Source organism: Ictidomys tridecemlineatus, chromosome 3, assembly GCF_052094955.1.
Source record: "Ictidomys tridecemlineatus isolate mIctTri1 chromosome 3, mIctTri1.hap1, whole genome shotgun sequence".
NCBI classification, from domain to species: domain Eukaryota; kingdom Metazoa; phylum Chordata; class Mammalia; order Rodentia; family Sciuridae; genus Ictidomys; species Ictidomys tridecemlineatus.
Window position 1 is genome coordinate 52,681,646 of NC_135479.1, and position 22,365 is coordinate 52,704,010.

The following is a 22,365-nucleotide window of genomic DNA, read 5'->3' on the forward strand; positions in this document are numbered from 1 at the left end:
ATTCCTAGCACATAGTAAGCCTCAACAAAGCTTGGGGTACACTAAGAGAAATATTGGGTTAGGTGGGCAGTCCTGGTGAGATGATAAGTTGGAGGAAGCATAAGATAAGGGACAATTTTTTTTTTTTTGTACTGGGGATTGAAACCACAGGCACTTAACCACTGAACCCCCTTTTTAAAAAAATTTTGAGACAGGGTCTCACTGATTTGCTTGGGGCCTTGCTAAGTTGCTGAGGCTGACACTCTGAATTCATACTCCTCCTGCCTCATTGAGCTGCCGAATACAGACATGTGTCGGTCACCACGCTCACCTTGGTAAGGGGCAATTATCAAGATGGGATTATCTTGGCTGTTAGAATATCCATCATCTGAGACCATCTGGGTCAGGGAGATGAAGACAGAGAGTCAGGGGGTTCTCTTGTTGGCAGTTGGCAAACTTGAGGGCTGCTATTGATGGGATATAAGCGTGCTGTGAGCTTATCAGGCTTCCTGCTGGTGCTGGATGGGGTGGTGGAGGAGATCTTCCTGGAGGGTCTATGGCTTTCTGCACACTCATGCATTTCACATCTTTAGGGGCCCTAGGGGATTGTGAGAGGGGCTAAGAGAAGCCACGGGCCACCCTGGCCCTGTCCTCATGCAAGGCTTTGTCACAGCCTGTAAAACCTCAGCCCTGCTGCTATGAATTCCTCTGCCCAATACCTAAGGTTACCTATATGCTTTAAATCAAGGTGATGTTTCCATAGTACCTCTAAGATTCATAGTGCTCTGGGGACACAGAGATAAGTCTGCACTGCCCCTACCTTCACTGGGTGACCCTGGGGAGCTAAAACATTCCCATGGGAGAGGTATTCTCAATGAAGGGCTTTGTCAGCAGTTTTTTGTTTTTAAATTGCAGACAAAACATCATTTCATTTTTTGGATTCAATTGTCATTTAGAGAGTTAACATGGTTAGCCACTTATTTCACATTTATTATCAGTAGCTTTTTTTTTTTTTTTCGCTAATGGAAATTGAACTCAGGGGTACTCAACCACACTGAACCACATCCCCAGCCCTATTTTGTATTTTATTTAGAGACAGTTTCTCACTGAGTAGCTTAGCGACTCATTTTTTGCTGAGGCTGGCTTTGAACTCACGATCCTTCTGTCTCAGCCTCCTGAGCCACTGGGATTACAGGAGTGAGCCACTGCACCCAGCTCAGTAGCTGCTTTTACTGATGATTCCTCTTCTGTTTGGTAAGATTGACAGATGAGAACTACAGCCACTGTGAAGGCAAGAGGTGTCCTGGGTTGCTCTTCAGATCAGGGTGGTCTGATCTGCTAAAGCCTTGGGCCAGAAAGGAGTCAATCAATAACAGATAAAGGGACTCATTTAGGGATTTGTATGAAACCCATTAGATACATTATCTCATTTAAGCTGCAAATAACACCATGAAGTCAGTCCTAGGAAAATGGGGGAAAAAAAGAGACTCAGAGAGGCAAAATGCTTATTCAAGTTCTCACTTAAAGTAACAGATTGAGGCTATCTTACTTTTAAGTTTATTCTCTCTCTGTTTCTTTCATTTTCAGTGTTAGGGATCAAACCTGGCTTCATGCATGCTAGGCAAGTGCTCTGCCATTGAGCTACACCCCAGCCCTAGTTTGTTCTCTTATTTACCATATTATGAGTTGTGCCAGGATCTATGGGAAAGATAAAATGAACAGTGACATACAGTCATCTCCTCCCCTTATTAAGTAAGACAACTCTTCCCCTTGACTATGCCCTCTAAGTATAGGGACAAAGGCAGAAAAGTGGGGGAGAGGACAGAAAGTTTACCTAGAAGACCTGTGGCTTACGTGTACACAGGGGAGGTGAGGAGCCCTGGAAGCCTGGCTGAGGAGCTGGACCTGGCTTCCTTCTCCTCTTGCCTAAGCACTGAAGTCCTGCTCAACTCCCGCTGAGCCACAGGCTGCCAGGGTTACCTCACTTCTAGACAGCAGGCCCCAGCCTTCCTGGCTCTAAATCACTTCCTGTCCCTGAGTTTCTTGTCAGCCCGTGATTCTTACTCTTCCTGTTGACTTCTGCTTTGTTTCAGCTGGTTCACAGCGTGGACCTGTGTGTTCCTGTGGACCAGATCAGCAGAGGACCCAGGACCAGGTGCCTAGGAATGTGGGGAGACAGGGGTGGTTTCAAGAAGGTCTGAGCCAGGGCTAAGAGGGGCTAAGAGAAGCCAAGGGCCACCCTGCTCCTGACCTCATGCAAGGCTTTGTCACAGCTGTAAAACCTCAGCCCTGCTGCTATGAATTCCTCTGCCCAGTACCTAAGGTCACCTACATGCTTTAAATCAGGGTGATGTTTCCATAGTGCTTAGGGCTGGCCCTAGAGATGCCCTGGTGGGGGGCTCCTGGTGTCTGCCTGTGTGGTGGGGGGACTGTCAAAGGCTGAGGTCAGTTTGTGAAGTTGGTTGTAACCCTGGAGTAGCTGACACTAAGGGTTTGCTTTGATGGCTTCTTGAAGCCATGTCACCTGTCCTCAGGTCTCAAAGATTCTGATCAGATTAATTTGATTTTCTTTGTTCTATTTACTTATTGCAGTCCTGGGGAATGGAACCCAAACCTGGGATCTCACATATGTCAAAACATTATATTTTGTTGAATTTTTGTGACGCTTAAGACAGTGATTATAAAGGTATTTTGTAAACTCTAAGATTCTTCAGGGTAATTTTTCTTTCTGTTTTTCTTTCTGTCTTTTTGTATTGAGAATTAAACCTTGTGGCTCTTAACCACTGAGCCACATCCCCAGTTCTTTTTTTTTTTTTTTAAGAGGAGAGAGAGAGAATTTTTTTAAATATTTATTTTTTAGTTTTCTGTGGACACAACATCTTTATTTTATTTTTATGTGATGCTGAGGATCGAACCCAGCACCCTGCGCATGCGAGGTGAGCGTGCTACCGCTTGAGCCACATCCCCAGCCCCTGCCCTCAGTTCTTTTTATATTTTATTTAGAGGCACAGTCTCCCTAGGTTGCTTAGGGCCTCACTAAGTTGCTGAAGCTGGCTTTGAATTAGGGATCTTTCTGCCTCAGCCTCCTGAGTTGCTGGTATTATAATCATGCGCCACCAGGCTTGGTGGAGTTAATTTGCTTTTATTTAATTTTCTAAATGGAATTAGATGAAATTTTTTCCAGATGATATGATAGTTGATAAAAATTTAAGCATTACAATAGAGAGAAACTAAAGATCATCTACAATTTTATCCCTACAGACTTCTGGGCTTTTTTTTTTTTCTTTCCTTTTGTTTTGCAGTGTGAGGTAGTAGGGAATTAAACCCATGACCTGGCACATGCTAGAGTAGCACTTTACCACTGAGCTACTTATGGACTTCTAAATAATTTTTTTTAAATATTTTTTTAGTTGTAGATGGACACAATACCTTTTATTTTGTTTATTTATTTTTATGTGGTGCTGAGGACTGAACCCAGGGTCTCACACGTGATAGGCAAGCACACTACCTCTGAACTATGACCCTAGCCCCTAAATATATTTTTTAAAATATTTTACTATTATTATTATTATTATTATTATTATTATTATTTGTAGTTGGACACAATACCTTTATTTATTTTTATGTGGTGCTGAGGTTGGAACCCAGGACCTTGCATGTGCTAGGCCAGTGCTCTGCCACTGAACCACAACCCCAGCCCCTAAATAATTTTTTTTTAATGTCAAATTCTACTTACTGTCCTGTAACTTTTTTCAGTTACTCTCTTTTGCATCATCTTAGGTTAATTCATAAATACTTATCCTTAACTGTTGTGTAGTATTCCAATTATGTGCATATGCCATAATTTCATTAACCCATCAATGTATGGTAGGAGGTTTCCACTTTATTTCTATAATAATGAACAGTGCTGTAGAAAACACCATTCAATATACATCCTTGCCTACTAGTCTTATTTTTTCCCTTAGGATAAATGCTCAGGAGATGAACTGTTATATAGACACTATGCTGTTACTGTCTAATTGCCACTCTGATCTATGCAATGATCATCATCATCAAGATAATGGTGATAACGTTCCTTTTTTTTCTTCCAGGAGTTGATGCCTGTTTTTTTCATTTGCTCATTTTATTTTATTTTTTTGCAGGGGGAATATGGGGGATTGAACTCAGGGGCATTGGACCACTGAGCCACATCCCCAGACCTATTTTGTATTTTATTTAGAGACAGGGTCTCATTGAGTTGCTTAGCATCTTGCTGTTGCTTAGCATCTCACTTTTGTGGATCTGGCTTTGGATTTGCAATCCTCTCGCCTCACCTTCCGGAGCCGCTGGGATTACAGGTGTGCGCCACCTCACCAGGCTTATTTGCTTAGTTTTTATATACATATCATTGATTCTTCTCCAACAGAGTTACTAAATTCCTATCCACATGATTAGACACATCAGACAATCTCTTCCTTCCCTCCTTCCTTCCCCCCTTTGTCTCTCCCTTCCTTCCTTCCATTCCTCAGGGACATCTTCCCTGGAGCCTCATCCTAGTGCTCTGGTCGGGTCTGATTGCTCCCTAGATCTACTGCATACTGTTGTCCTCAGACTCTCCTAAACATCATCTTAGAAATCCACTTTTCATTTCATTCCCTTGTATGGATCCTCTTTTTTTTTTTTTTTAATGGATCCCAGTTTTAATTCAAAGAAATTCTTCTCGACATTTTTATTATTTTTTTTAGTGTTGGGGATTGAACCCAGGGCTTTGAGCAGGCTAGGCAAGCACTGTACCTCGAAGCTACATCCCCAGATGCCATTTCACATTCTCAAATAAAAATTTAATTTATTTTTAACTATTTATTTATTGATACTGAGGATTAAACCCATGGGCACTTAACCACTGAGTCACATCCCCAACTTTTTTTTTTTTTAAAGTATTAGGAATTGAATCCATGGGTGCTTGACCACTGAGCCATATCCACAGCCCATCTATTTTTTATTATATTTTTAAGCTTTTTTTAAAAAACAAAACAAAACAAAACAAAACCAAAGCCACAGGCCATCCTTTTTTAAAAATATTTTTTAGTTGTTGATGGAACAACAAATATTTTATTTTATTTATTTATTTATTTTTTTTTTTAAAGAGAGAATGAGAGAGGAGAGAGAAAGAGCGAGAGAATTTTTAATATTTATTTTTTAGTTCTCGGCGGACAGAACATCTTTGTTGGTATGTGGTGCTGAGGATCGAACCTGGGCCGCACGCATGCCAGGCAAGCGCGCTACCGCTTGAGCCACATCCCCAGCCCCAATATTTTATTTTTGTATGTGGTGCTGAGAATCATCATGCATGCTAGGCAAGCGCGCTACCACTGAGCCACAACCCCAACCCCTTAAGTTTTGAGACAGGTTCTCACTAAGTTGTTTAGGGCTTCACTAAATTACTGAGGTTGGTCTCAAACTTGTAATCCTCCTGTCTTCAGCCTCCCAAGTTGCTGGGTTTACGTATATGTACCACTATGCTGGGTGGTAAGATTTAAATTTTAAAAATTTTAAAGATTTTAAAAATTTCACATTTTTAAAATTGTGGTAAAATACATAAAGCATACAGCACCATTTTAATAATTTTTTAAATGTACATGTGTATTGTGGTATAACCATCACCAAGCTCCATCTCCTACTGAAACTCTGTACCTATTAAATGCTAATTCCCCATTTCCCCTTCCTCTCAGTACCTGGACACCTCTGTTCTATTTCCTGTTCCTGTGAATTTGACTTTTCTAAGTACCTCATATAAGGAGAATCATGACGTATTTGTCCTTTTGTATGGATTCCACATTTTCCTCCTTGTTTACTTTCTTATTTTGGTGACAGACATCTTCCAATTTACATAGAATATAACTTTTTTTAGGTTTTGACTGTCTCTAAAAAAGGTCCTTATCCTTATCTTTGTTTAAGGGTCTGGCTTAATCTAGAACACTGAGTTGAAAATGATTTTCCTCCATATTTTAAGACAACATGTCATTATCTTCACACTTCTAGTACATTGTTGAGAAATCTTAAGTTATCTGATTCTTGGTCTTTTGAAAGTGACCTGGTTTGATGTCTGCGGAAGTCTTTAGGAGTGTGTCTTCATTTCTGGGATTCTGAAATTTCCTTTGTGGTGGTGTTTTTTTCTTTCATTTCCCTATACACTCAGGAGATTTTTCAGTGAGGTTTCATGTTATTCAGTTCCGGAAAATTTTCTTGAATTGTTATTATCTTAAAAATAATTTATTTTGCTGGGCCTGGTGGCGCATTCCTGTAACCCCAGCGACTTGGGAGGCTGAGACAGGAGAATCTATAGTTCAAGGCCAGCCTCAGCAATTTAGCAAGACCCTCAGCAATTTAGTGAGATGTCTCTAAAAAACTAAAAGGGATGGGGATGTGGCTTGGTGGCAAAATACCCCTGAGTTAGATCCCAGTAACAAAAAAATCTAAAAAAAAAAATAAATAAATAATAATAATAATTTCTTTTCTTTATTCTGTCTTTTTAGAACTTCTATTGTTTGGATGTTGGGATTTGGAGTTTATTCTTTTTTTTGACATATCATATTTCATTCATTTGAGTTTATTCTTGCTTTTATTTTTTTATTTTTATTTTTGGATCAAACTCAGGATCTTGTGCATGCTAGGCAAGTGTTCTACCATTGAGCTACATCTTGGTTCTTATTCTTGCTTTTAATCTCCTATTTAGGAGAGCTGTCTTTTGTTCTCTACTTTGGGATATTTTTCTTAATTTTATGATCATACCCTTCAAATAAATATTTTTATTTCAACACTCACATATTTTTTTGACTCTCACTTTTTTTTAAAGGTTTTTGTTCTCATTTCTTTTTGTGACCCTGTGTTCGTCCTTCCTGATGAAGTTATGAAGTTTATTTCTCTAAAGATATTTATTGAAGTATTTTTTCTCTGGATTTCTGCTCCCTGTGTCTATAGTTCTTAAAGATGTCATACTTTTTTTTTTTTTTTTGGTACCGGGGATTGAACTTAGGGGCACTCGACCACTGAGCCACATCCCCAGCCCTATTTTGTATTTTATTTAGAGACAGGGTCTCACTGAGTTGCTAAGCACCTCTCCGTTGCTGAGGCTGGCTTTGAACTCATGATTCTCCTACCGCAGCCTCCCAAACTACTGGGATTACAGGCGTGCACCACAGAGCCAGGTTATAGTTCCTAAATTTCTTTTGTGTTATTTTGTCCTGTCTTTCACACCCAAGTCTTCCTCACTTGTTTGTTTCTTATTCAATGTTCATTTTTTTTTTTTAAATAGAGAGTGAGAGAGGAGAGAGGGAGAGAGAGAGAGAGAGAATTTTTTAAATATTTATTATTTTTAGTTCTCGGCGGACACAACATCTTTGTTGGTATGTGGTGCTGAGGATCGAACCCGGGCCGCACGCATGCCAGGCGAGAGCGCTACCGCTTGAGCCACATCCCCAGCCCCAATGTTCATTTTTATTTATTTATTTTTATGGTGCTGGGGATGGAATCCTTAGTCTCATGGATTCTAAGCAATTGTGTGCGTGAGTATGTGTGTGTGTGTGTGTGTGTGTGTGTGTGTGTGTGTCTGCGCTTGTTGGTTTTGGGGTTTCTTTGTAGGGTGATTAAGTGTGGGGAACGGAGCCATGTGATTGGGAGACCTCGTGAAAAATTCTCTGGTCTCCTACCTGGATGATGCAAGCCAAGTTGCCAGTATTCTTGGAGGCCACCAGGAGAAAGGCACTGGGGTCTCATCATTCAATGTATGGATTGGAGAGGATTTTCTCCCCAAATTCCCTTTCCCTTTAGAGTGTAGTGACTTAACCCCACCCTCAGTTGTACCCAGTCCTCTGAAGTCTGGAACTTCTCTAGTTTAGTTTCTCCAAAAAAATAAACTTCCTTTACCTGCTGGGTGAGAATCAGGTAAATGATCTGACTTGGGCTTTGAAGTCCACAATCTAAATGCTCTGTAAACACACCATACTTTCAAGAACTCTTCCTATCTTTAGCCCCCTGCCCCCCAACCCCCAGTCTGCTTTCTGAAGTAGCTGGCACCTCTAGTTCTGGAGTCTCTCTGGAGTTCAGAAGCACAGTGCCACTTGCTTCCGATGGGATCTAGTTTCCAGTCTTCTCTGACCCGGTGCATCCCTACCACTCACCCATCTGCTGCCAGGATCTCAAGATTCTGCCGATGTCTCTTGTCCTCTGTTGTCTCCTTTGCCATACTCCGTCCTTGTGGGTTCATACCTTTGAAAATCCTTGTTTTATCTTTTTTGTGTGTGGGGTTTCGGGGGAGGAAGTGAAGATACATGTATTTAATCCATCATGGTAACTTGTGACAGCATCTTTCACTCCTATTGGAGCGGTAGGAGGGAATCGGCTTACACTTTTATCAGCACGAGGCATAATTTGTTTTAAACTTTGAGAATGTGAAAGGGAAAAAGTGATATTTGTTATTTTAATTTTTCAAAAATTATTAATTAATTGATTTTGGTGCTGGGGATGGAATCCAGGGCCTCCTGCATGCTGAACAGACACTGAACTACTGAGCTATACCCAAAGCTGCTTATTATACTTCTAAAAGTTACTGGTATCATGGTTGAAGACCTTGTTCTGTGTTTATTGGCCATTTGTATTTCTTCTGTTTTTTAATCCATTTATATCCGTTGCTCATTTTTCTACTGGGGTAGGAGAATTGTTAAGTTACAAATGCGTGGCTAGCTCTGTAAAGAGGCATATGGTTTATGGTTAATCTTTTATTTTCTTATAAGGTTTAGACTCAGAGCATAGCCTTTTTTTTTTCTTGGTACAGGGGATTGAGCCCAGGGGTGCTTTACCACTGAGCCACAACCCAAGCCCTTTTTGTTTTTTGTTTTGAGACAAGGTCTTGCTAAGTTGCTTAGGACCTCACTAAATTGCCAAGGTTGGCCACTTGCAATCCTCCTTCCTCCACCTCCTGAGTTTCTGGGATTACTGGCATGTGCCAGAGCACCTGGGTGGAAAATAGCAATTTTTAGTGATTGTGTCTAGAGTTTTTGATGATTTTCATTCCTTGTATTATAAAGAATAATATGTTTACTGTGTAAAATTGGGAAAATATGGATAAACACAAAAATAATATGTAACTCATCTAGAGATAGACACCTCTTATAAATATATCTTTTCAGTCTTTTTTTTCCCTGTGGGTACATATTTATAAAAATAAAAGTGGAATCATTTTCTTTTGTATTCATACTTTCAATTTGCTAAACCATGATTTGTTCTCATATCAGTGTATGTGGCTCTATGACATCATCTTTAGAAACTGCATAATATTCCATTGTGTGCATGTATGATCATTGATTTAGCCAATCCTTTACTGGTCATTCTGGAACTCCCCTTAGGTACCTTCACAGCCTTTCCTTAGAAGGAAAATGATAACAGACAAAAGCACAGAGGAAGGACTGATATATGGAATGATGAGAAAAAAATAAACAGATTAGGCAGAATCTTCACCTAAGAAATAATAGCTTAAAAGAGAGAAAATCAGCTGGGCTTGGCGGTGCATACCTGTAATCCTAGAGTCTCGGGAGGCTGAGGCAGGAGGATTGCAAGTTCTTGGTCAGCCTCAGCAACTTAGTGGCACCCTGTCTCAAAAAATAAAAAGGGTTGGGAATGTGACTCAGTGGTAAAGCACCTTTGGGGGCAATCCCTAGTATTTGGGGGGAAAAAAAGAAAAGAAAAAGAAAGGAAAAAGGAAATCTAGAGGAAAGGATTGGTTTGAGAGTTGATGGTCTGATTTCTGCCCCTGAGTCTAACGCTAATTTTTTGTTGTTGGGCAGGTTGCTCAACATCTCAGTTCTCTGATTTATCAGATGTTTTCTCTTTCTTCTTATATCTCTGGGCTTCTCTGAATACCGCCTTCGACACCCTAGCTGTGTAATCCTGGACAAGTTGTTTAACCTCTCTGAAACTGGGTTTTTCTCACCTACCTGTAAAGTGGGACCACTAATAGCTACTTCACAGGGTTATTGTGAATGGATATTTGTAAAACACTTGTCATAAGGCCTGTCTCACACTAAGTATCCAATAAATGCTAGCTATTTTTATTGCATGATGAGTGTTATGTAAGAGGATAATTATGTCATCCCACATTCTGTATATAGAAAGAACTCTGCCTTCTCAAAAGTGGTTTCAAAGTTCAATTTGCAGCTGGGAGAGATGCCAAGGGGCATAGTTCAAAGTCACCGCTGGCCACTGACCTCCCTTTTCAGTTTATTCTTCCCCAGGGCCTGGCCACTGTCCAGATGTGGGTCAAGTAAACAGACTACTGTTAAACACAGATAAGTCAGATGCATGAAATCTTGATTGACAGAAAAACCTGCTCTTCAAATGCAAAAGGAGATTCTGGATGTCCATGAGTATCAAAGAAAGGGAAATAAGATTGTATGAATGAATCATCTGTGTTGGGGATGCCATTAAGAAAAAGCTGACGTACTTTTCAAGTTGTGATTAATGAGCGTGGAGACAGGAGGAAGAAGTTGTGGGTGTAACAGAAAATTTGTTGGTGTGCATTTTTGGACAAATTGCCCTATTTGGTAAAAATTAGGAGGCTGAATTCTATTTTTGTTCCCCCAAGTATGCTTTGTGTACTACTGATGGCACACAAAGTGATTTAGGTGGTACAGAGATGAACATCTGAGATAATAATGGTCACATATTAATTTTAAGGAATATCAGGCAACTACGAGCAGCAGTCAATGCCATGCATTCATAGCCATGATTATTTAGGAGAAGGAGAAGGAGGGATTTAAGTTCATCTTTAGGAAAGTGAGCGGATCTCAAAGAAAAATTTGAAGATGATATGCAGAAGTGGCAAATATCATGCAGGTGGTCCATGGAACTGGAATATCAGAATCAGGTGGCAGAATAAATAGCCCTTAAAGATGTCCATATTCTAGTCTCCAGGATCTATGCATAGTTGTGTTATCCTATATGGCCAAAGAGACTTTGCTGGTGTGATTAAGTGGAAGATTTTGAAATGGGGAGAATATTTCAGATCCTATGGGTGGGCCCAATGTTATCAAAAGATCCAAGGAAGAAGTCGGGAGGATCTGAATCAGAGAAGGCCAAGGGATGATGGCAGCAGCTCTTGCAGTGATGCAGCCACCAGCCAAGCTGATGGTCCTCTAGACACTGGCAGAAGCAAGGAACTGATTCTTCCCCGGAACCTTCAGACGGAACCAATCCTGATTTTAACTCTGCAAGCCTCATCTTGGATTTCTGATCCCCCCAGCACTGTAAGAGAAATAATACGTCTTGTTTTAAGCCACCAAGTTTAGGGTCATTTGTTACATCAGCCATAGGAAATGAAGGCAGTGGACCTTAGAAGCTCTTAATGTAATACAGTCTGCAAGCTCAGCAATTCTGTAGGATAGAGAAAGGAGCACTGGCATCGAATAAGAAGATCCCTGGCCACTTAGCCTCACTCATCAAAGAGTGACCTGACTCCTGCCATCATGTTTGTCAGACTGGCCAAGGAGGGGCAGGTGCTCAGCCCCACCAGAAGGATTCTTGGCTAGATGACAGGATGGGTCCTGATTCATGAACACTGTCAATAATTGTCGTCTGGTTCAACCTGTTCATTTCACAGATGAAGAAACTGAGGCCAGAGATGGGAAGTAACTTGAATAGAATCATCAGTGATGAGGCTGATTTGGCCAGGAAGAATAAGAGCTGTGATCTGAAGGTGGAGGTAGAGAATAGCAATGGGCAGAGGCCCCGTGTTCTCACACCAGGGCAGGGAGCCCAGAAGGGGTGGGGCCTGCACCTTTGTGGGTGGAGGGTGGAACTGCCAACCTTTGATCACCTTCCCTATGTGTCTGAGCCTCCAGCTTGGACACTGCTTTCCCTAATATCTTTTTATCAGTGTTTTAATAACCATCCTGTTAACATACGATCTTTAGAAAATTGTTGAAACAGCAACATGATTGGAGAAAGGGCTCCCCTGCCCAACCCCCCCCAGCACTTAAGTGAATATCTTTCTTTTCCTGGCCTGCTCACCTCCAAAGGGGACGCTTGTTTCCTTTTTATAGGAGGAACATCTTTCTGTGATTAACACAACACCTGGGTGTTTCATTTCTGCAATTCCGCATTTATGAGGCAAATTGGCCTCTGTGTTATGAACACCTGAATAATGTCCAGTCTCTCTATTATAGCAGAAAATGTTTCCCATGTCAAGGTCACAACCTTTTCAAAGTGAACATTGTGTTGTATTATCGATGCGTGTTATATCATATAGGAATTAATGAAAACTAGAGTGAAATTCCCTCTTGAGATTTCATAGACTGTCATTTTAACCTATTAAGCTGTAATTATAAATGGTAGGGGTATTGTTTCCCTCTTATTAGACAACAAGTGACCTCTTAAAAAGCAATCTTTACCTTCCTGATTAGCTATGGTTTATGTTCCAGGCGATTCTACCATTCAGTGCGCCACTGGGGTCAGTTAATACGTGTTTCAAAGCTCTGAAGTTGAAAAGATGGCAGGGTAGAATGTTTATGTCTGTAGAATCAGCATATATGTTTACAGGAGGAAATTGTATAATTATTTATACCATCAGGTTGACTAATTAAGGAGTCATAGTAGAAGATTCTTATGATTCAGCCCACAGAATTGGGAGCCTTCCTATTGAAACTTTGTTGACATGAGTACTCAGGTCATTGTTCTCTCTACTGGAGTCACTTAGCTCAAAGGCTAGATTAAAAAATTCCTAAATCTCTAGGCTTAGGAAATGGTTTGGATCATTTGCAAAGAATGTTCAGGAAATTATCTTGTTAAGTTTGGATGCATTTTTATTTTTAAACTTTAAAAAAATATACACTTAGTATATTTTTGGTCACAATGCAGAAAAGAAAAAGAAAGGAAGAAATGTGTGTGTGTGTGTGTGTGTGTGTGTGTGAGAGAGAGAGAGAGAGAGAGAGAGATATTATCCTGTGATTTTATCTTCCAGAGATAATCACTATTAACATCATTTCTAGGCTTTTCTTCTAATATGTAATGTATATGCATTTTCCTGCTTTACAGAAATGGAATTCTATACATATTGAGTCAACTGCCTATTCAGCTGTATATTGTGAACATTTTCATTGTTAATACTTTTTTGTAACATCACATACTATTATATTGTGTAGCTATCACATAATTCCACTTCATCAATCTCTTAGGTTATTTCTGATTTTTTTTTTTTTTTTTGCTAAACAACACTTTAGTGAACATCCCATTGGACCATTGGATAAATATTTGCACACATCCTTCATACTTCAGGTAAATTCCTAGAAGGGGAATACCGGATCACAGGGATTGCATATTTTATTTATTTATTTTTTTAATATTTATTTTTTAGTTGTAGTTGGACACACTACCTTTATTTAACTTATTTATTTTTTATGTGGTGCTGAGGATCAAACCCAGGGTCCTGAACGTGCAAGGAAAGCGCCCTACTGATGAGTCACAACCCCAGCCCAGGGATTGCACATTTTAAAGCTTTTGATACACATTGTGTTAGTCAGTTTTCTATTACTGTAACCATACCTGAGACAATCAATTTGTAAAGAGAAAAGATTTATTTTGGCTCATAATTTTGAGGTGTCAGTCCATGGTAGAGTAGACCTATTGATGTTAGGTCTCGGCTTGTAGAAGGTTGGGCATCACATCAAGGGCAGGCAGGAGCATGTTGTATGCAAACTGTTCACTTCATGACTGAGGGAAAAGATGGAGAGGGAGGGGGAGGAGGAGGGAGAGAGAGAAAAAACCAGGATCCCATAATCCCCTTTGAGGGGATCCCCACAATGATCTAAGTAAGACCTCCTACTAGGGTCCATCTCTTAAAGATTCTATGCTTTCCAATAGCCTCACAGGCTGGGGACCAAGCCTTTTATAAGTGATCCTTTGGGAGACATTCTACATCCAAACTCTAGCATGCTGCTGAACTGATTGCCAGGAAAACTCACTGCAAGTGACACACCTCCTCAGCACTCTACAAGAGGGTGCTGGTTTCTCTGTGTTCTTTTCTGCATTTTGTAGTCAAGTATTTAATTTATTTATTTAATTAGGTATATATGACAGCAGAATGCATTTTGATTCATTGTGCACAATTGCAGCACTACTTTTCATTTCTCTGATTGTACACAATGTAGCATCACACCATATGTGCAGTCAGTCACACATGTAACTAGGTAATGTACCTAGGGTAATGATGTCCATCTCATTTCACCATCTTTCTTGCCCCACTGCACCCTCCCTAGCCTCCTTCCCCTTTTCCCAAAGTTCCTCCATTTTTCCCATGCCTCCCCCTTCCCAATGCATCAGCATCCACTTATCAGAGAGAACATTTAGTCTTTGGTTTTTTGGGATTGGCTTACTTTGCTTAGCATAATATTCTCCAACTCCATCCATTTACCTAAAATGCCATAATTTTATTCTCTTTTAATGCTGAGTCATATTCCATTGTGTATATATACCACAGTTTCTTTATTTTAAAAATCTCAAATGTGTTGGGTGAAATATGGAGTCTCTTTGCTATTCTACTTTGAATGGGTTTGATTAGGACTGAGGTGGAATATGATTCATATGTTTGTTAGTTACCTGTATTTTTTTTGCCAATTGTTTCTTATTGCTCATTTTAAGATCAGAGGTTCTTTATTAGAATTATAAATTGTGAAAGAGCTTTGATAAAAGAAAAAGGAGCAAGAAAGAGTAGCAGAGGAGAAGAGTAAAAATGATTCAGAACTTGGGGCTGGGGTTGTGGCTCAGTGGTAGAGTGTTCACCTAGCATGCATGAGGTGCTGGGATCTATCCTTAGCACCACACATAAATGTAAAATAAAGATATTGTGTCTACCTAAAACTAATAAATAAATAAATGTTAAAAAATAAGAAACTGAAGGAGTTTTTTTTAAATAAAAATGATTCAGTACTTAAAAATATTCATTGAAAGTTTTTTATTCATTCAACAGATGTTAAGTGCTTACTACAAGTCAGGTATTAGAGCTAGAGATAAATAAGTAAGAGCTACTTCCCTAAATGCTACCTTAAATGCAAAATGCTGCAAAGCCCTAATTTTTTTTCATTAGTACATATTACTGCCCTATATACTCATGCATATCTATTTTCTGTTTCCCTTCTGCTTCCCTTTTCTTTTTTCATGTTAGAAAATCTTCACTCAAAAAAAAAAAAAAGTCTTCACAGAAGAGACTTAAGTTCTTTTGTTAATTGCTCTATCCCTGGGGCTAAGAACAGTGCTAGGCACTTAATAAATATTTGTGGAGTGATTAAATAAAAGATCTTTTTGGTCCTGGTAACTTTGACTCACTGGATTACCCAGTAATGGGAATTAGGTTGAAATTGCCTGATACAATCAGGGTAGCAAGAAACATTCCATTTCTTTCAACCCTATCATTTTGTCAGTATGGTTTGGGAGTAGGAGAACCTGGTGCCGCCTTGTCTGCGTAAAGGTATGAGAGCAGATATCCATTTTTCTCCAGGGATAGTCACACTGTTTATGTAGGTGTGATGTCAACAGCTGTGGTTGCCAGGTGTTAACCAAATTAGCAATTCAGAGTGTTGTGCTACTATTCTTTCCTGGGGAGGCAGATGTTACCCTGGGGTGTGAGTAGTGACTTTCTAGGGGCTGGGGTAGAAGCCAGCGCTGACAGTGGAAACCGAGGTTTGGGAGAACGCAGGTTCTGGAGCCAGGAAAACCACAAGGTTCCTGATCTGGAGGAAGTCCACCAATCAGGTAGGCTGCTGGGGCAGATTCAGGACCAGCTTCAGGAGATTCGTGTGTGCGGTAGGATATCAGTTTTCAATAAATAGAAAAGATTGGGCAGAGACCCTTGGGACTTCAGTTATTCCTTCTAGATACAAGCAACCAGGGCAGGACGTTGATAGGAAGGCCTGTTAACTGGTTCCACCCAAATTGTGTGCTCATTTTTCTTACCTCTGAGAGCTATCTTGCGGCAGGCTACATCTGGAAGCCTGCAGAGGGTAAAGCACCTTCCTGGTAAGGGGTGCAAGGGCCAGAAGCAGGTGGGATTCTCAGACAGACATGGTGGAAAGGGGAAGAAACAGGAAGATTTGCAACCTAAAACACCACACATAAAATCCATCTCCACCCAATTCCTGCCTTTCAGTTAACTTACAGCCAACTGCAGTTTAAAACTGAGGATCAAACCCGGGCAGCACGCATGCCAGGCGAGCATGCTACTGCTTGAACCACATCCCCAGCCCCACTTTTTTGAAATGGAGATTTAACCAAGGGATGCTTTCCACTAAGCTACATCCCCACCCTTTTTTTTTTTTTTTTTTTTTTTTTTTTACTTTTTGAGACAAGGTCTCTCTAAGTTTCTTAGGGTCTTGCTGAACCGCTGAGGCTGGCCTGGAAATTGTGATCCTTCTGCCTCAGCCTTCCAAGTCGCTGGGATTACAGTTGTGTGCCACTGCATCTGGCTGAAGGGATAAATTTTGATGGATGAGCTGAGATTGGGGAGCCTGATCTGCTTTGGGAGGGTGGGTTGGTGAATGTCATTTAGTCAAGAAGGTACTGAGGATGCAATAAAGATGACATATGGAACTTTCTTTCCCTTGAAGTGGTATAGGAATACCCTAGGCTGGGCTCTTCATGGCCATCTGAGCCAAGGATTAGGGACAAACTAGAAGTGGAAATTTCTGAATCAAATATGAACTGGCTGCCAATCAAAATCTGGAAGGGGAAATTTATCATCCACCTAAAGGTTCTAGCATTTTTTAGACTGTCTAGCCAGTCATTATTCCAACCAATATATATTGAATGCCTGCTCTATGCTGGCACTATGATGAAAAACTATGTTTGTCTATTTAAGGCATCTGCATATATTTGTTACGTTCATCTTTAGTTTCAGATCTCTGTTGCAGGCCTTTATTAAAAAGGGCCTTGACAACTTGAGAGAGGAAAAAAATCCCATGAACATTAAGCCCTATTTTCACTCAGGAAGCAATCTTTGCCTCATCTTGTTCTTTGACCTTGGTTATTTTTCTTGACACAAGAAGAATAAATTGACCCAACAGAATAAATTTGTCTATTTGCTTATTGTCTGCCTTCACCATTAGTCAATCTCTGTGGGTGGGGAGGAGAAGTGCCTTTTAAAGTTATGGTTGAATCTTCAAAAGTTTAGAACAGTGCCTCTAGCAAGTACTAAATTTATAGCTGTGAATGACAGATTTTTTTTTTTCTAAAATCACTTCTTATCTCAAGGTCTAAGTGTGTATGTGTATTTGTGTGTGTACTCGGAGGGTGTGTACTAAGGATTTAACTCAGAGTGCTCTAACACTGATCTACGTCCCCAGACCTTTTTATTTATTTTTTTTTATTTTGAGACAAGGTTTCAAGAAGTTGCCAAGGCTGGCCTTTAACTTGTTATCCTCCTGCCTCAGCCTCCTGACTTACTAGGATTATAGGCATGCACCACCATGCTGGTCTTCAAGTTAATATTTTTTTAATATTCAAAATAACATCATTATTATTATTTTTTAATATTACAAAAACAAACTATATTGTGTTGGGGACTATAGGTGCTGTAAGTGCTTTAGGATTTAAGATTTGGGCTCTAGAAAAGATATAATTGCTTATGACCCAAATCCCAGTTCCTTTTTATAGCCTGGAATCACCAGAGTTCAGCCTTTCACATAAGTTAAAATTTATTGCCCTACCCCCACCCCCAGGATTTGGGGGAATTGTCTAGAAAGTTCTGTCAGTCTTGCATTTCAAGTTTGAGCCACCAAATCATTGACTCATTCTTTCACTTCATTGGAGCATATTAGATGCATGTTTGCAAAGGGCCTATTTTTGCTGAGGGGACATTAGGACAATCAACAACTCCCTACACTCAGTGGATTTTGGTTTCTTGGGGGAGATACCTCCTTGTCCAAAAGGTCTTCTGTGAAGTATGAAGGTCTACACTTTTTTGGGTTCAGAGGAAGGAGTGCTCACTTTGTGGTTTTGAATAGGAAGTTCAGGAAGCCTTTCTGGAAGAGTTAGCATATGAGTGAGTCTTCAAAAGGCTGAAGGATAAGTGACTGGCCAAGCCCAGGCAGCAGCCATAGTGCGTGGTGAAGTGGGAGTCAATGTCATATTGACTCTGGGCCTGTCATAGGCCCAGAGAGGAAAGGAACCTTCCATCTCTGGTTAGAACCACATAGGTGAGCTGTAGAATGTAGATTGCAAAAGTGGGTTTGAGTTGCTTTGGGGACCCTGAATGCCAGTAATACTTTATCACAAAATTAAGATGCTAAAAGAAGTTCTAGACCTAGGGATGTTCTTCATACCACGGGATTTTAGAAACACTATTCTGATGGCTATCTGTGGCTTCCTGGGCTGGAACAAGAAAAAATTCCCTGGAGAAAAATTTGGGAAAGAAGACTCAGGAAGATACAGGAGGAAGGAACTGGGAAATGAATGGATTTGAGAGAGTTTTTGAAGGGGAAGTCATTGTGGCTTGGTGAACACATGAGTGAAATGAAAGGTGGTGGGGAGTAAATGAAATGAAGGGGGAGTAGATAATTAAGGGCGATTTGAGGAGAGCTTTGTGCCTCAGTGACTGAGAGAATAATAGCACCATTGATAGAAATAAAAATTGTTTTGGAAATTTCAATGGAAGCAAAGGATGCTGTTTGGGATTTAGACATATAAAAAATGGAGGTGGTGGTAGAACATCTGGTAGGTATATACAGAAGACCTTGGCAACCAGCTAGCCATTGAGTGTCCCTTGCCTAGCTTTAACACTTAGCAAAAAAATGCTGGCGAAGGAAACATAGATTAGGTTGAATCAAGGCCCTGATTTTGAGGTGTTTTATTCATGTGATCCAATGGAAGGTTAAATTCATCTCATCTCCTCAGTTTTTTCATAGCAGGTCCATGTGCACTGTGTCACCTTTTGTGAGTATGTGATGTGGCCACAGTCCAGCATCCTCATTAGCTAAAGTTTGGTCTTGTATCCCATACCTTCCCTATGACATGGTCAGTCTCCACTGGTCTCTGATTCCTGTATCTCAGAGTCTGTGGCTGTAAAGGTAGTGAGATGATTGTGCATGTTCTCAGGACTGTGACGTTTGGCTCAATGTGCAAGAAAGACCTCAGCATACACTTCTTAATGGTTTGTGAAGGTAGAAGGGTGGGACAGCTCTCATTTACCTTTACCACCTTCACAAGGCTGATTTTTAAACTTCTTCCTTTTGAGGCTGCTTTCCATCTTCGTTTGTACTTTATTTCTTGGATTTGGCATATTGGAAGCAGGGGGTGGGGCAAAGGTTCTGAATGTTATTTACCATCTTCAGCCCCAGGGTGCATCTCCCACAGAGAAATATCAACCAGCCTGGTGGAAGGAGATCAGTGCAAGACTCTTGAGAGCTTTGCCACACAATGCCCATTCACTAAGATGGTATCAACACATCCATCCTAATAAACACTGGTGGTTCTAGGTCCAGGCTATGTGAGAGTGACCATGGCTTGCAAGATGAGGCCAACATTTTCTGAGGGGCCTAACCTGCCATTAGGTGACTCAGTGCATTTCCTACCACCTCAGCCAGGAGGCAGGGACAAAAGCTGTAGCCTTTATTTTTTCCTCTTGGGGTGGGACTGTTCCGCCTTGGCACCAGGACTACAGGAACGCCTTCATTAATCACCTCCCTGCCTGGTGATCTCATCAGCCAGAGCAGAACTTGAGCTAGGGAAGCAGAGCCCCAGAAACTGAGTGAGCTTCCAGAATGTCCTAGGTCACTGGCCTTGGGAATAAGAACTTTCTGGGTTTAAACTTCAGAAATTCTGGGTCTCATTTTACAATATTTAAAATGAGGGTAATAACTGCAGCCTGTTTTGAGGATTGAGAGAGGTGACGTATGTAAAGCACTTAGCTCTAGCCCAGCAAATGGTATTATTAATATTTCCTCGGCAGTATAGTCATGGAAAATAGTATTTTCTGGAGTTTAAAAATTCAGTCTGGGTGAACTTGAGTTTTTGAATGCTCCTCTTTCTAGTGGACCTTGGGCAGCTTCATCTTGCTGAGTCTGAATCCTCATTTGTAAAATGGGAATAAGGTACCTATCTCATGGGGTCATTGTGTTGATTAAATAATGCTGACTGAATGCTTAGCACAATTGCTAGTATATACAAACTGAGCAACAATAGTGAGTTACTGTTGTCACTTGTTTCAGCCCTATATCCTTCAGAGTCCAGTTCAAGGTGCTATCCTATCCACAAACCTCTTTAACCCTTTCTTTCATCTTCACTGATTTAGGTACTTCTTATAATCACTCTTAAATTGATTCTGTTTACGTCCGTCTCTATCAAAATTATAACTGGGCCTCCTAGGCTCAACTTGCTCTCACCTTGAGGTGTATCTTACATGATTTTATTGTTTCCAGAAATCCCACAAAACCAATCCTAAGAGCATTAAAATTTGAATTGCATTATACATAGTGCAGCAAAAGTTCCGAAAGTTGTTTTTAAAACGGCTTTCTTCCTTTAAGCTTCCACTTCTTGAGCAGTTGTTCATCTTTATGTGTTTCCTTTCTGAGCTAGAACCTGCTCCGCCCCGTTACCCTCTCTCAGTTCCCTAGGGCACCATTTTCCCCAGTAACACAGTCTCTGGAAACCGCAGCGCCCTAAAACCCACCACTCACAGGGTGCGAAAGCGCCTGCGCAGCAGGAACCGTCGACTTGACGTCAGCGCGCCGGGATCGGGCCGTCCCCTTTGACGCCAGCCTTGCCACAGCCCCGCCCAGCACGCCTGTATACTCCTGCGCATGCTCCGAACTCCGCCCCCGTGCGTCACAGAATGGCCTCGGACACTCAGGCAGACCCTGACGTGTCGGGGAGGAGCCGGGCGTGGAGGTGCGTGGAGTGGAGCTCAGGGCTGCCGAGGGGAGCGGAGCTGAGCGGCTGGGCGGGCCTGGCCAGGCCAGCGGTGCAGAGACGTCGGTCGAGCGGCGGCGAACATGCGCTGTTGACATATTGGAGGTGAGTCTGCTGTGCGGGGCTGCTCCGAGGGGCCGGAGCCAGGCAGGCGGCGCCGAGGCCTTCCCCTGGGGACCCTGACCGGCTCGGGAGCTGTATCTGAGGCTCCGCCGGACCGGGCCAGGGCTTGGTTCTGGGGGGCCAGTCCGTGGGGCAACTGTACCAACCGCTCTAACTGTCCCCTCCCTGCCCTGGTCCGAGGTGTGGCCCACCAGGGGCGCCTGCATGGGAGCGAATCCTCTGGCTTCCAGAAGATGTGCCCGCGTCCTAGGGTGGGGACGGAGGCCGGGACGTGGCACCGTGGGCCAGGGCGCTGGTGGCGCAAGGGTGGCACAGTCGAGGTGGCAGCAGCGCTCTTAGCCCTCCCCTGCCCAAATTTCTTTCTGCTGTGGGGTTGTGGTTGTTGGGAGCCTGGTTGAATTTTGATCTCTCAGCGCCGCTGTCCTGCGGGGGGCGAGAGCGGGAGCAGCCCACGTAGGTCTCAGATTGGCATTCCGGTGACTCCCCGCCCCAAACTGCTAATCACCCCCCTTGGAGTTCAGCACAGTGTCACCAACCGGTTCAGGTTGTTTGTGTTCTCTTCCTTTTTTTTTTTTTTTCCCTAGTAAGCGACGGTAACCCTTTAAGTGCCAAGAAAGTGAAGATTCTTTCACTGATGGTTATTTGATTCCATTCCTATAGTGCCTTCACGCATTTCACTTCGTTGCTATCAGCTTTGAACGCTGATCTTGTGACGGTTGCTGTTATTTTCATTTTCTGGATGGGGAAATAGAGCCCAGTTGGGGGGGCAAGTAAGTGATTTATACTTGGGTTCAGCCAACTGGTGAGAGGCGTAGCTTGAATCAGAGTTTACATTTCTAGGGTTCAGGTTCTGGGTTTCTTTTTGTGAGATTTTTAGACCCTTCTCAGCTAGAAGGCAAGGCAGAAAAATTTGAATTGCCCAAAATATACCAAAACCTAGAAAATGATTTTTTTCAGCTATTTTTGAGCAGAATTACCTAAAATAAAAATTATTCAGTTGTGAGAAAAGAAAATCTTACTCTGAAGCTTATTCATGGGTGGCTGGTTATTTTGTCTGATAAATTATGTTGCTTTCAGTGCACTTAAAAAGGGATTGGGTTATGACTTTGCTAAATCCTGAAGTTGATGGAGCAAAATGCAGCATTAAGTCATACAGTAGAGAAACAAAGGGACAGTAAATGAATGGTATCTGTTCAGAACTATTATTAAAAGTATTGTTACTTAAAATTGGAGCACATAAAGAACAAGAATAAAAACAAAAAAACCCTTGTTTTGTTGTTAGAGATTGACCTGATTCAGACAGAAGGAGCTAAATCTTCTGAACCTGTAGCTTATTTT

The 22,365-nt window shown here is 41.5% G+C and overlaps 2 protein-coding genes across 8 annotated transcripts in view; one reads left to right on the plus strand and one right to left on the minus strand.

Annotated features, from left to right (window-relative positions):
* Positions 1 to 2,052: 2,052 nt before the first annotated feature.
* Positions 2,053 to 22,365, plus strand: part of Ndel1 (nudE neurodevelopment protein 1 like 1) — a 64,121-nt gene continuing 43,808 nt past the window's right edge. For 6 of the 7 annotated variants that reach the window (XR_013436332.1, XR_005726491.2, XM_040269435.2 and 3 more), the window contains exon 1: positions 20,877 to 21,009. The gene's annotated coding sequence lies outside the window, so the exon portion shown is untranslated. Of the gene's footprint in view, positions 2,135 to 20,876; positions 21,010 to 22,365 lie in introns of those variants that run through there. The other variant, XM_078042871.1, reaches the window with a different exon arrangement.
* Positions 18,830 to 21,613, minus strand: LOC144376171 (uncharacterized). The gene is made up of 2 exons (XM_078042872.1): positions 20,673 to 21,613; positions 18,830 to 19,366 (listed from the first exon to the last, which is right to left on the minus strand). Exons 1-2 carry the CDS (start codon positions 21,231 to 21,233, stop codon positions 19,358 to 19,360), a joined length of 570 nt encoding a protein of 189 aa, XP_077898998.1. The 5' UTR covers positions 21,234 to 21,613; the 3' UTR covers positions 18,830 to 19,357.